Below are 14,772 nucleotides of genomic sequence, written 5' to 3' on the forward strand. Positions count from 1 at the left end.
TGTACGCAGTACTCTAGGTGCGGCCTTACCAATACCCTGTACAGTTGTAGCAGGACTTCACTGCTTATATACTCTATCCCCCTTGCAATAAAGGCCAACATTCCATTTGTCTTCCTGATTACTTGCTGTACCTACATACTAACTTTTTGTGTTTCGCCCACAAGGACCCCGAGGTCCCTCTGTACTGCAGCACTTTGCAATTTTTCTCCATTTAAATTAAAATTTGCTTTTCTATTTTTTGTATCTCAAAGTGGATAACCTCACATTTTCTCACATTATACTCCACCTGCCAAATTTTTGCCCACTCACCTGTGTATATTCCTTTGTAGATTTTGTGTGTCCTCCTCACAATTTGCTTTCCCACCCATCTTTGTATCATCAGTAAATTTGGCTACATTACACTCGGTCCCTTCATCCAAGTCATTGATATAGATTGCAAATAGTTGTGGCCTCAGCTAGTTACTGTTTGCGGCACCCCACTAGTTTTGCCAACCGGACTCTGTTTTCTGAGAGTTAGCTAATCCTCTATCCATGCTAATATATTACCCCCAACCCCGTGGACTTTTATCTTGTGCAATAACCTTTTATGTAGCACCTTCTGGAAATCCAAATACACCACATCCACTGGTTCCCCCTTATTCACCTTGCTTGTTACATCCTCAAAGAACTCCAGCAAATTTATCAAACATGATTTCCCCTTCATAACATCATGCTGACTCTGCTTGATTGAATTATGTTTTTCCAAATGTCCCGCTACTGCTTCCTTAATAATGGACTCCAGCATTTTCCCAATGACAGATGTTAGGCTAACTGGTCTATAGTTTCCTGCTTTTTGTCTGCTTCCTTTTTTTTTCAAAAATAGGGGCGTTACATTTGCAGTTTTCCAATCCGCTGGGATCTCCCCAGAATCCAGGGAATTTTGGTAGATTACAATCAATGCATCTTCTATCTCTGCAGCCACTTCTTTTAAGATCCTAGGATGCAAGCCATCAGGTCCAGGGGAATTGTCCGCCTTTAGTCCCATTATTTTACCGAGTACTACTTCTTTAGTAATAGTGATTGTATTAAGTTCCTCCCTCTCTATAGCCCCTTGATTATCCACTATTGGGATTTTTTTTTAAACTGTCTTCTACTGTGAAGACCGATACAAAATATTTGTTCAACGTCTCTGCCATTTCCCTGTTCCCCATTATTAATTCCCCAATCTCATCCTCTTGGGGACCAACATTTACTTTAGCCACTCTTTTCCTTTTTATCTACCTGTTAAAAACTCTTACTATCTGTTTTTATATTTTGTGCTTGTTTACTTTTATAATCTATCTTCCTTCTCTGTCGTTTCTTTTTAGTTGTTCTTTGCTGGCTTTTAAATGTTTCCCAATCCTCTGGCTTCCCACTAGTCTTGGCCACATTGTATGCCTTTGTTTTCAATTTGATACCCTCCCTTATTTCCTTAGTTAGCCACGGATGGTTATCCCTTCTCTTAGTCTTTCCTTCTCATTGGGATATATTTTTGTTGCGAGTTATGAAATATCTCCTTAAATGTCTGCCACTGCTCATCAACCGTCCCATACTTTAATCTATTTTCCCAGTCCACTTTAGCCAACTCTGCCTTCATACCTTTGTAGTCTCCTTTATTTAAGCTTAGGACATCCAACTTTCTCACCGTCCAACTGAATTTGAAATTCAATGATGTCATGGTTACTCATTCCTGGAGGATCCTTTACTACGCGATCATTTATTAATCCTGTCTCATTACACAGTACCAGATCTAAGATAGCCTGCTCCCTGGTTGGCTCCACAATGTACTGTTCAAGGAAACTATCCCGGATACACTGTATGATCTCTTCCTCAAGGCTACCCTGGACAATTTGCTTTGTCCAATCAATATGAAGGTTAAAATCACCCATGATTATTGCCGTTCCTTTATTACAAGCCTCCATTATTTCTTGATTGATACTCCGTCCAACAGTGTAGCTAATGCTAGGGGGCCTATAGACTACGTCCACCAGCAACTTTTTCCCCTTATTATTCCTTATCTCCATCCAAACTGATTCAACATCTTGATCATCTGAGTCAATATCGTTTCTCACTAATGCACTGATCCGATCCTTTATTAACAGTGCTCCCCCACCTCCTTTTCCTATCTGTCTGTCCTTCCGAATTGTCAAATACCGCTGAATATTTAACTTTAAATACCCCAGAATCTTTAACTTTAAATGTCAGCAGACATAGGGTATTTAAAGTTAAAGATCACAAATGAATAATGGCCAATTTGGCAAGACACTGCAGGACAACTACCATCTCCAGATCTGCCTCCCAGCACGCGGAGGGAAGGAAACCAGTTACGTGAATTGGTGAGAAAACAAATAATCATGAAATTCATATCCAATAAGTGAATCAGATGATCTTACTCATATGATCTTCGAGGTAGCATTTCCTTATTGCAAATATAACCAGATACATTTCCTATCTACCGACCACAGAGATGGTGAGGAAATTGAGGTAGCAATGTCAAGTGGTAAATTCATTCTACCAGTATCTTTGCTGTCACATATTTAAAGACACTTTAAAAAAAAAAATTATGTGCTGCATTCATGTATATTTTATTAAACTGCTACATCTGATTCCATGGAGTTAGATGTCTGTAGAAAATAAATTGAATCACAATAATGAGCTGGTATTTGTAATGGAGGGCAGCCACTTGATTAGATGATTCAAAGCATGGTCTCATCCTTTAATCAAGCTGCCTGTCCACAATTATAACCGCCCCAACATATAGCCATTCATCCAGTCCTGCTTAAGATCTGTAGATTTTACTGGACAATGCCTTAAATGCGTGTGGTAGCTCCTTTATACACCAATTAAAGCTTTCATACAACATAAATCAAATGCTTTGATTAATACCCTTAACCCAAACATTACAGATCATCTCTTCTGTGCAATTTATTCAGTATTTTTGTGTGGGGAGGGTAGCGAAGGGGGGGGGGGAAAGAGAAGGGAATTTGTAGCTTGAGGCTCAACTTAAGACAAGTACATTAACTAAAGAAAACTCTTCAGAATGTTCCACATACACCAGAGTCAACAGACCATATACATGTCTGGAATCAGTGCCCAAAGCTAACAATTCTTCTCATGACCAGTCTTTATTACTGAGATAATTTCAACAAACTTCACGGGAGTATTTTCAATATCTACTAGCCTTTAGGGCTGCTGACCGAGGGCCGTGTGGCTGTTTGTCGGCCGGTGCGGACACGATGGGCCAAAATGGCCTCCTTCTGCGCTGTAAATTTCGATGTTTCTATACCTTTTTAAATCAAGATTTAAAAACATAATTGCCTACTTGAAATTAGAGATTATATTTTAATGTCTGGTAATATTCCTGCCTAAACAGACTTGATATTCAGCTCGTTATTTTTAATCTATCCCAGCTACAAAAGTATTAGAAAGTCATTTTCAAATAATATAAATTGTACCCAATCTGTAGTCAACCTATGGAAGCCCCTCACTAAAACATGAATATTGTTTGCTTTAACAGTTCTGCTTTTGTAATGTTTACTTTCATCAAATGCAGTCCTGGCATGAAAGGTCATCGACCTGAAAAGTTAACTCTGTTTCTCTCTCTACAGATGCTGCCTGACCTGCTGAGTGTTTCCAGCATTTTCTGGTTTATTCTAAATTTCCAGTATCTGTTGTATTTTTCTTTTGTTGCAGTATTCACATGGAAATAAAGCCTGCTGGAAATAGCTAACATTTAATGGTAAATGATGGTAATAATACAGTACAGTACTGCACTGCAAATTATATACCAGTCGCTTTCAGCATTTTCTAAGAATTACTAACATTTACGCTAATTTATACCCAAGAATGTTTGGCAAGTCACAATTCAGAGAAAGGTGGCATTACAAAAAGGAAGAATGTATAGGCTTGGTCATAATTTCCTCAAACAACTTAAGAGTGGGATATAATACATTTTTTGTTGTTGTTGTTAAAGAATAGAACAAGTACGGTTAGGATTTGAAAGAAGGTTTCGAGCACAATTCTGCAAGATCACTTTAATTGTGATACAAGTGCAAGTATATACTTTATAACAGAAATCCAAGCTCTTCATAGCACGTCAGATGTTGAGATACCATAGCTAATGTATTGCTGATTTTGATTACAGCTTTCTTTTTAGCTACAGCACCACTTTGGTCTGCATGAAAGTGGGCGATGTGGCAAGTTTTGCAAAGGAGGCAATGTCACAAATTAGTGGGTGTATTATATTAAAAGCATTTCCCCTATCCAGGATACTGGTGCATGAACTTTTCTAGTAAGGGGCTCCAGAAAGCAGCCAGGAGCAAGAACTCTGCTGGAATTCATCCCATCCACCACATCCAGAGCCCTGAAGCCAGTTCAATACTACACGACTAAAAAAAAAGGTAATCTTATTTTACTAGAGCTTTCCCTAGATATTTCCTTAATTAGAAAGAATATTCATAATTCGTTTCCTAGCATATGCTGCATTACCCAATCTTAGCTCAGGTAGCAAAGGAGGACAACAATTAACATCCTAGATTGAGGAGGAAATAAAACAGCCCAGGGCTCCAATTCCTTCGCACTTGCCCACCATTCACTAAAAACGCTCCTACATTAAGAATAGCCACGTAGGCTAAATATTGCACAGCTACAAACTGCGGAACTGTTTCTCATCCTCAGCCACTATCTTCAGTAAAGGTGCCAGAAGGGAAAATTAAGGGCCAAGATGTGTAACATGGACTTCTCCAGTAAGGGGCATACTATGGTAGGAGGGAAAGCATAAGAGTGATTCCTCAGGTTGAGAATTCTGGATAATCGTCATGCCATCAAAAACGGTCGGTGGGTGGGGCGGGGGAAGACGACAACAATGGCATACATTCAGCACAGCCCACAGACATCCCCAGAAAAAAAGGGATGGGATAAAAATCAGAAGGCAATTGAATACAATTTAAAATGAGACTAAATGCCACTTAGATGCTAAACTTCAATTGCTCATTCAGCAATCTACAAGAAGAATCCCATGCAGTTTTGAAAGCTTTCATCTTTACATTGTATTGTTCATGTTAATCCTATTAGAAAGCATCACTTAAAATACTACTAGTTGATCTTCCGTCACATTGCAGCAGGGTAGGCAAGACCAAGTATACTCTTCAGGTGAAGCAGGGTTACAGGGTGAGGGATAATTGGGCCAGGACATACAGATACAATTCATTTTCATTCTGTCCTTATTTTTATATAATACTTGGATTCAATACTATTTATAGTTGTATAGCAAAACTTAGGCCAATTTGGGAAGTAAAGCTGGCAGTTCAGCTGAGGAACTGGGAAACACACAACTGTCAGGTGTTACAACGTCACCATTGGTGGGTGGCTATAATTAGAGTGATAAGTTAATACAGGAAGTTTCCATTAAAATAGACATAGAAATTTATAATAGAAAGGTTGCATATGTGACAACAGGAAATAAAGCTTTGTAGACTGAAAATGTACAGGCATAAAATGCATATATTTTCTTACTCTGGACTAAATGTGACAGATACCCAACTGCTTGGTTAAGAGACTTGTCCTATTATAAAACTAATGAATCTTTTCCACATGTCCAACTGCCAATTTTTCAGCATTTTGATTATAGAAGCATTTTGGATGGACTTGTAAACACAGGTGATTGATGAAGAAAAGAACCAATTCCCCATAGGCTATAAAGTGATGCAAGATATCCATAATAATGTCAAAAAAATATCATGGAGACTTGCATCCTTAGAAGATAAATTAGGTGATAGAAGGACATGTAGTGATTTATTTTTAAATCAATTAAGTTATTTAGTTTTACAAAGCAGTTTAAGGAATATGTATTTGATCTAAAAGACATTATGCAATTTCAACCACTATAACTAGATATTATCTGGTAATACTTAAATGTAATCCAACTATTACTTTTAGATTTATTCTACACTAAGTTCACAGCTCATCAATGAAAGCACTGCATCTGTTCAACCAGATAGCCACTTATAGTAATTCTGTATATATTTAACGCATAAATCCAATGTGGGTTGCAAGAAACCACCCAGCAAAACAGAAAATACACCCAAGACCTTCCCAAATTTCATTTGATAGATATATGACAAAAGAATATATTTGCCAGAATGCAAACAGGAGCTTGCAAATGGGGGATGCAAGTATCACCTGCAGCCTGGCCTTTAATTACTGAGATTTATATTTCACTTGAATCTTCGCATTAGAATATTATTTTTAAGTGTTTACAAACTCGTAATAAGTATGCAACAAATGTAAAAGTAATGCCATACAGTAATTACAATATGAATTGCCAACTGATTTCACAAACATCGACTTTCAATACCTACTTGATTAGGATACAGTAGTCACCACATATTGCATACGTACAGAAAGTTAGTATATCGTGCACTATAACCCAGTGTTAGTGGCAGCCTATCACCATCTTTAGAATTCAGATTCCATAGTCTTAGGAAAGAGCGAGCCTCCACCAGTGTTAGCCACCAATCGGTAAAACAGACAAGAGGCAGCATCCCATTTCCAGACAGCCTATTCTGGAGAGGAAGACAACAGCTGGATGCTTTACGGTGGGCGACAGACCCATACACAAGGCCCAATGAAGGATCCAGTTGCCACAGCAACTGCCTACCTGTCAGCAAGACTCTTTGGCTGGTAGGGGACGGTGTTGTTTTGTTTGCTTGTACTCGGACAGTAGCAGAGAGACTGGTCTTCTGTCCTTCTACTTCTGTGCTGGTTGCCTGACCTGGCAGTGAACCAGATGGCATACCGACTTTGACAGAGCCACTAATACGTTCTTTCATCTCCAAGGATAGCATGCGCCCTCTGTGCATCCATTCTTGCATTTTGTTGACGGTCACCGCAGGTGGTTTTAAAGAGCATCCCTGACTATCATCCTGTTTGTCACATGAGCCACAGACCAGATCACTGGAACCTCTCAACTTATTCACATTACAGCCAGTGTCACTCAACAAGATCGCACTACTTTTAGAAGCCTGAATCACATCCTCAATACATTCTGAAGTGGGCGACTGACTATGATGTGAGCTGCCAGTCTTGCAGGAGGGCTGGCCTTCATTGTGAAGACCCCTGAAACCGTGATAATGCACACTGTGCCCTGACTGCGCATCTTTCAACTCAGAGTCACGGAGGCAAGACACGGGAGCATAATTAATAACCCCGTCGCTCACTGATCGCTGCAGAGGCGGTCTAGGCACCAGGCTAGCTAGGTTGGCAATGCTTTTACTCTTGGCAGACGCAATGTGTTTGCCTGGCAGGGAATCTGTGTCAGATACCTGTTGCTGTGGGCTGGTCTCCTCAGAAGACCAAGTGTCACTGTCTCTAACCCTGACTGATGACTGTGTGCAAACGCTATCCTGCGAGTGGCAGCTGGGCGTGCTGGCATCGCCCAGCCTGCTGCCTGCCACCACCGGCATATCGTGCATGGCGTGCATGAGCAGGTAATAGGCTTCTTGTAGCTGGCTCCTCAGCCTCTCCTTCTCTCGGGCACCGTCCTTCCTGTGCCTGGCAGTGGTGCTGCTGGTGCAGGGGTAGCTGTGCGACAGCACGGTCTCCAGGTGGGACGCCAAGCCCCGGGACAGCTCGGGGGGCTGGCAGTAGCGCTGGTTGTCGTAGTAATCCTCATCCTGATCCTGTTCCTCCTCATCCTCCTCCTCCTCCTCCTCCTGCTGCTGCTGGTCCTCCTCGCCATCGAACGAGTGAGCGGGTCCCGGGCCGTTTCCCGGTGCAAGCTCTGCAGCCGGTGCCGCACCGATCGGGCACCACATGCCGGTGCCGTTCACCGCCGGCGGGGCAGATCCTGCTGCTGCTGCTCCTCCTGCCGCCGCCGCCGCCGCCGCTCCGTTTGCAGGCTGCGTCGGCCCGGGCTGCTTGTCCGTCTCCTCCCCTTCTCCTCCGCCGCTACTCCCCGACCCGGCTACAACCTTTGCGGGCCCGGCCGCCCGCCGCCGCCGCCGCTGCTGCTGCTGCTGTCGATCGGGAAGCTTGGCTTTACCTGCCTGTCTCCTCGTCCTCTCCTCCTCCTCCTCCTCGCCGCCGCCGCCGCCGCTCGCCGACTTCTTCCCCCTCCTCAGTTTGGCGAATAGGGTCCGGCGCAAGGGATCGGCCATCCCTGCGGGGAGGGGGAACCGATCAGCTCTCTCTCTCTGTGTGTGTGTGTGTGTGTGTCTCTCTCTCTCTCTCTCGATCTCTCTTTACCTCACACGCGGGCGGACGGACAGCCGTGTGTGTGTGTGTGTGTGTGTGCCCCCCTTCCCAGCCGCTGCTGCTGCTGCTGCTTGCTGCTGCTCTCGCCGCGCTCCTGCGCGTTCTGCCTTGCGAGCTGGCAGCTCGGAGCTCCGTCCGCGCGCTCTGCTGCCGCCGCCTGGCGCTGGCGGCTCAGCAGCTCAGCTCCTCAGCTCGGAGCTACGACCTGCCTCGCCGCCGCCAGCTCGGAGCTCCGTCGCACTGTCGCCTCTCTCTCTCTCTCTTTCCTCCCCCCCCACCCCCGCGGCGCGCGCGATTGATTCAAGCGCACAACCGCCGCCGCGCGAGCCGGCCGGGCACCGCCATCAGCGCGCAGGCGCGGCGGGCCCCCTTCCCGCTTCCCGCTGCCCCACCACCGTCAGCCAATAGGGTCGCAGCAATTACCAGGTGGCGCGAGGGCATGTGAGACGGTGGGGTGGTGAATGTGAGGCAGCCAACCTGTTTCATGATCCCATCCCATCGCCACCATTGGTGTACTCTACAGTACCACACAAGGGCTGTAATGATACCCGCCCTCCTGTGTGGATCTGAGGCATGGACGATGTACAGAAGACACCTCAAGTCGCTGGGGATATACCACCAACGATGTCTCCGCAAGATCCCGCAAATCCCCCGGGAGGACAGACGCACCAACATCAGTGTCCTCGACCAGGCCAACATCCCCAGCATCGCAGCACTGACCACACGCGGTCAGCTCCGCTGGGCAGGGCCACTTCGTTCGCATGCCAGATACGAGACTCCCAAAGCAAATGCTTTATTGTGCGGAGCCCCTTCATGGTAAACGAGCCAAAGGTGGGCAGCGGAAACGTTATAAGGACACCCTCAAAGCCTCGCTGGTTTCACCACTGGACATCACCACTGACACCTGGGAGACTCTGGCCACAGACTGTACCCAGGGTGGAGAAAGTCCACCCGGGGGGGCGTTGAGCCGTTTGAGTCTCGACGCAAGGAGCATGAAGGGGCCAGGCGCAGGCAGCGGAAGGAGCACGCGCGGCAAACCAGCCCCACCCCACCCCACCCCTTCCCCCGACGAATGTCTGTCCCACCTGTAACAGGGTCTGTGGCTCTCGTATCGGACCGTTCAGCCATCAAAGAACTCACTTTGGGAATGGAAGCAAGTCCTCCTCGATTCCGAGGGACTGCCTATGAATGAATGAGACTCCTAGGGTATTAGGGGAGGACTTAAAGATGGGAAACTCAAACGAGACATCATACCAAGATCTGACAGAGTCACTCAACTCACCAGGACCTGAATATCATCAGCCTTTTAATGTGGAAGGAGAAATGTTTGTCTGTTTCGTCTGTGGAAAAATATTTCAAATATCAGTGTAACTGGAAGAGCACCGAGACACAACACCTGAGTGAGAGTGTTCCAGTGCACTGACTGTAGAAAGATTGCAGTGCGGGCAGGGACAGCAGGAGGGACGAAAGAGCGGCAAGAGTTTGTAGATGGAAGTGACCGTGGCCCAGGAGAGGTGTGAGTTTGGGGCTCAGGAGAGGCGAGGACCCAGGGGCAGCATGGGCCAGCCCACACTGCGATATCTGTGCGCACTAGGTCCGTGCATCAGAGCTGGTCTGCAGTCGTCTTGGGTAACCCGTGAAGCCCGTGTGGCGGCTGGTGTGCAACAGCCACCACACATTTAAAAAAGTCCACGCACAGGCATCTTCCACCCTTCAAGATGTAGCTCGGGACCTGGAATATTAGTTCGGGATCTGGAACATTGAAACACCTGTGAACTCATCCCTTTTTGGCATGGAAGCAAGTCATCCTCGCTTCGAGGAACTGCCTATGATGATGGGGTACTCTACAGTACTACACAAGTTATAGAACAGATGGGAATCTGTTCAACCTCCGCCACCTCCAGGCTAGATCCAAGGTCGACCCATCCTGTGCAGATAGCAGTTAACAGATACAATGTGATTGGCACCACGGAGACATGGCTCCAGGGTGACCAAGGCTGGGAACGCAACATCCAAGGGTATTCAGCATTTAGGAAGGATAGACAGAAAGGAAAAGGAGGCAGGGTGGCATTGCTGGTTAAAGAGGAAATCAATGCAATTGTAAGGAAGGACATTAGCCTGGATGATGTGGAATCAGTATGGGTGGAGCTGCGGAATTCCAAAGGGCAGAAAACGCTAGTGGGAGTTGTGTACAGATCACCAAATAGTAGTAGTGAGATTGGGGACAGCATCAAACAAGAAATAAGGGATGTGTGCAATAAAGGTACAGTTATCATGGGCGACTTTAATCTACATATTGATTGGGCTAACCTAACTGGTAGCAATGCGGTGGAGGCGGATTTCCTGGAGTGTATTAGGGATGGTTTTCAAGACCAATATGTCCAGGAACCAACCAGGGAGCTGGCCATCCTAGACTGGGTGATGTTTAATGAGAAAGGACTAATTAGCAATCCTGTTGTGCGAAGCATGACCATAGTATGGTAGAATTCCTTATTAAGATCGAGAGTGACAACGTTAATTCGGAAACTAGGGTCCTGAACTTAAGGAAAGATAACTTCGACGGTATGAGGCGTGAATTGGCTAGAATAGATTGGCAAAGGATACTTAAAGGGTTGACGGTGGATAAGCAATGGCAGACATTTAAAGATCACATGGATGAACGTCAGCAATTCTACACCCTTGTCTGGAATAAAAATAAAACTGGGAAGGTGGCTCAACCATGGTTAACAAGGGAAATTAAGGATAGTGTTAAAGCCAAAGAAGAGGCATATAAATTGGCTAGAAAAAGCAACAAACCTGAGGACTGGGAGAAATTTAGAATTCAACAAAGGAGGACTAAGGGCTTAATTAAGAGGGGGAAAATAGAGTATGAGAGGAAGCTTGCAGGGAAGATAAAAACTGACTGCAAAAGCTTCTATAAATATGTGAAGAGAAAAAGATTAGTAAAGACAAACGTAGGTCCCTTGCAGTCGGATTCTGGTGAATTTATAATGGGGAACAAAGAAATGGCAGAGGAATTGAACCAATACTTCGGTTCTGTCTTCACGAAGGAAGATACAAATAACCTTCCGAATGTACTAGGGGACAGTAGGTCTAGTGAGAAGGAGGAACTGAAGAATATCTTTATTAGGCGGGAAATTGTGTTAGGGCAATTGATGGGATTGAAGGCCGATAAATCCCCGGGGCCTGATAGTCTGCATCCCAGAGTACTTAAGGAAGTGGCCCTGGAAAGAGTGGATGCATTGGTGATCATTTTCCAACAGTCTATCGACTCTGGATCAGTTCCCATGGACTGGAGGGTAGCTAATGTAACACCACTTTTTTTTAAAAGGAGGGAGAGAGAAAACGGGTAATTATAGACCAGTTAGCCTGACATCAGTAGTGGGGAAAATGTTGGAATCAATCATTAAGGATGAAATAGCAGCGCATTTGGAAAGCAGTGACAGGATCGGTCCAAGTCAGCATGGATTTATGAAAGGGAATTAATGCTTGACGAATCTTCTGGAATTTTTTGAGGATGTAACTAGCAGAGTGGATAAAGGAGAACTAGTGGATGTGGTGTATTTGGACTTCCAAAAGGCTTTTGACAAGGTCCCGCACAAGAGATTAGTGGGCAAAATCAAAGCGCATGGTATTTGGGGTAATGTACTGACGTGGATAGAGAACTGGTCGGCAGACAGGAAGCAGAGAGTTGGGATAAACGGGTCCTTTTCAGAATGGCAGGCAGTGACTAATGGAGTGCCGCAGGGCTCAGTGCTGGGACCCAGCTCTTTATAATTTACATTAGCGATTTAGATGAAGGAATAGAGTGTAATATCTCCAAGTTTTCAGATGACACTAAACTGGATGGCGGTGTGAGCTGTGAGGAGGATGCTAAGAGGCTGCAGGTTGACTTGGACAGGTTAGGTGAGTGGGCAAATGCATGGCAGATGCGGTATAATGTGGATAAATGTGAGGTTATCCATTTTGGGGGCAAAACACGAAGGCAGAATATTATCTGAATGGCAGCAGATTAGGAAAAGGGGAGGTGCAACAAGACCTGGGTGTCATGGTTCATCAGTCACTGAAAGTGGGCACGCAGGTACAGCAGGCGGTAAAGAAGGCAAATGGTATTTTGGCCTTCAAAGCTAGGGGATTTGAGTATAGGAACAGGGAGGTCTTAATGCAGTTGTACAGGGCCTTAGTGAATCCTCACCTGGAATATTGTGTTCAGTTCTGGTCTCCTAGTCTGAGGAAGGACGTTCTTGCTATTGAGGGAATGCAGCGAAGGTTCACCAGACTGATTCCAGGGATGGCTTGGCTGTCATATGAGGAGAGACTGGATCAACTGGGCCTTTATTCACTGGAGTTTAGAAGGATGAGGGGGGATCTCATAGAAACATATAAGATTCTGATGGAACTGGACAAGTTAGATGCGGGAAGAATGTTCCCGATGTTGGGGAAGTCCAGAACCAGGGGACATAGTCTTAGGATAAGGGGTAGGCCATTTAGGACTGAGATGAGGAGAAACTTCTTCACTCAGAGAGTTGTTAACCTATGGAATTCCCTGCTGCAGAGAGTTGTGGATGCCAGTTCATTGGATATATTCAAGAGAGAGTTAGATATGCCCTTATGGTTAAGGGGATCAAGGGGTATGGAGAGAAGGCGGGAAAAGGATACTGAAGGAATGATCAGCCATGATCTTATTGAATGGCGGTGCAGACTCGAAGGGCCGAATGGCCTACTCTTGCATCTATTTTTTATGTTTCTATCCTTTGTCATCAAACTACAGTACGTGGACGACACTCGCGTCTGCGCACACTCGGAGGCCGAACTCCAAGCCTTCGTCAACACCTTCACCGAGGAGTACGAAAGCATGGGTCTTACACTAATCATCCGTAAGACAAAGGTCCTGTACCAACCTGCCCCCGTCACACAGCACTGCCTCCCCCGGTTATCAAAATCCACGACGAGGCCTTGGACAACGTGGATCATTTTCCATACATCGACGACGAGGTCCAACATCGCCTTCAGTGTGCCAGTGCAGCCCTCGGTCGCCTGAGGAAGAGAGTGTTTCAAGATCAGGACCTCAAACCTGGCACCAAGCTTATGGTCTGCAGGGCAGTAGTGATACCCGCCTTCCTATATGGCTCAGAGACATGGACTATGTACAACAGACAACTCAAAACGATGAGGAGAAATTTCTTCTCTCAGAGGATTGTAAACCTGTGGCATTTTCTGCCCCAGAGAGTTGTGCAGGCTGGGCCATTGAATATATTTAAGGCGGAGATAGACAGATTTTTGAGTGATAATGGAGTAAAGGGTTATGGGGAGCGGCCAGGGAAGTGGAACTGAGTCCATGATCAGATCAGCCATGATTTTATTGAATGGCGGAGCAGGCTCGGGGGCAAAATGGCCGACTCCTGCTCCTATTCCTTATGTTCTTACGTTCTTAAACCGCTGGAGAAGTACCACCAGTGCCTCCTCCGCAAGATCCTGCAAATCCATTGGGAGGACAGACGCACCAACGTCAATGTTCTCGCTTAGGCAAACATTCCCAGCATCGACGCATTGACCACGCTCGATCAGCTCCATTGGGCGGGCCACATCGTCCACATGCCTGACACGAGATTCCCAAAGCAAGCGCTCTATTCGGAGCTTCGCCACGGCAAGCAAGCCCCGGCGGGGGCAAAGGAAATGCTTCAATGACACCCTCAAAGCCTCCTTGAAAAAATGCAACATCCCCACCGACACCTGTTAATCCCTGGCCCAAGACCGCCCAAAGTGAAAGAAGAGCAACCGGGAAGGCGCTGAACTCCTTGAGTTTCATCGCTGAGAGCAAGCTGAGGCCAAGCGTAAACAGCGGAAGGAGTGTGCGGCCCCAGGCACCCCACCAACCTGTTCCTTCAACCACCATCCTCCCCACCTGTGACAGAGACTGTAGGTCCCACATTGGACTTTTCAGTCACCTGAGAACTCATTTTTAGTATGGAAGAAAGTCATTTCGACTCCGAAGGACTGCCTAAGAAGAAGTACTCAAGCCCGCATGTCAATTCCATTGATGTCTAGCTGAATTCTACAGTGAGAATTATCAGCGGCATGCTTTTATCAACACCAACACTTTGGCTGCCTGTGCTTGCAAACATTGCACCACCACATCAACGCCACAAATATGTAGTCTCCAGAGAATACAACTGCTACACCAACATACCAATCCAGGCTGACCGGAACAACCTACCAGCAACCTCTCTCAAATCTAGAAGGCCATTCTGGACCATCACCAAAGCCCTTCAGCAATCTCCCTTCAGCCTTGATGACCGATGACGAAATGCTTGGATGAACTGTGACATATGGAAAGGATTCCTTAGAGAGGACACCACAGTGCAACCTGTAGGATCAAATCTTCCTCACATAACAGTGGACAACCATCAACCGCCTCAGAACTCATCATGGTCGATGCTGCCACCTTCTCCAAAGGTGGAAGATTAAAGCATCCCCAGCATGCACTGTGGAACTCCTAAA

At 45.8% G+C, this 14,772-nt stretch overlaps 1 protein-coding gene across 1 annotated transcript in view; it reads right to left on the bottom strand.

Annotated features, from left to right (window-relative positions):
• Positions 1-8,174, bottom strand: part of syde2 (synapse defective 1, Rho GTPase, homolog 2 (C. elegans)) — a 190,707-nt gene extending 182,533 nt beyond the window's left edge. The window contains exon 1 of the mRNA XM_070886434.1: positions 6,677-8,174. Within this exon, the coding sequence (XP_070742535.1) occupies positions 6,677-8,174 (1,498 nt within the window). The remainder of the gene's footprint in view (positions 1-6,676) is intronic.
• Positions 8,175-14,772: the final 6,598 nt, after the last annotated feature.

The sequence above is a fragment of the Pristiophorus japonicus genome, chromosome 8, assembly GCF_044704955.1.
Source record: "Pristiophorus japonicus isolate sPriJap1 chromosome 8, sPriJap1.hap1, whole genome shotgun sequence".
Classification (NCBI taxonomy): Eukaryota; Metazoa; Chordata; class Chondrichthyes; family Pristiophoridae; genus Pristiophorus; species Pristiophorus japonicus.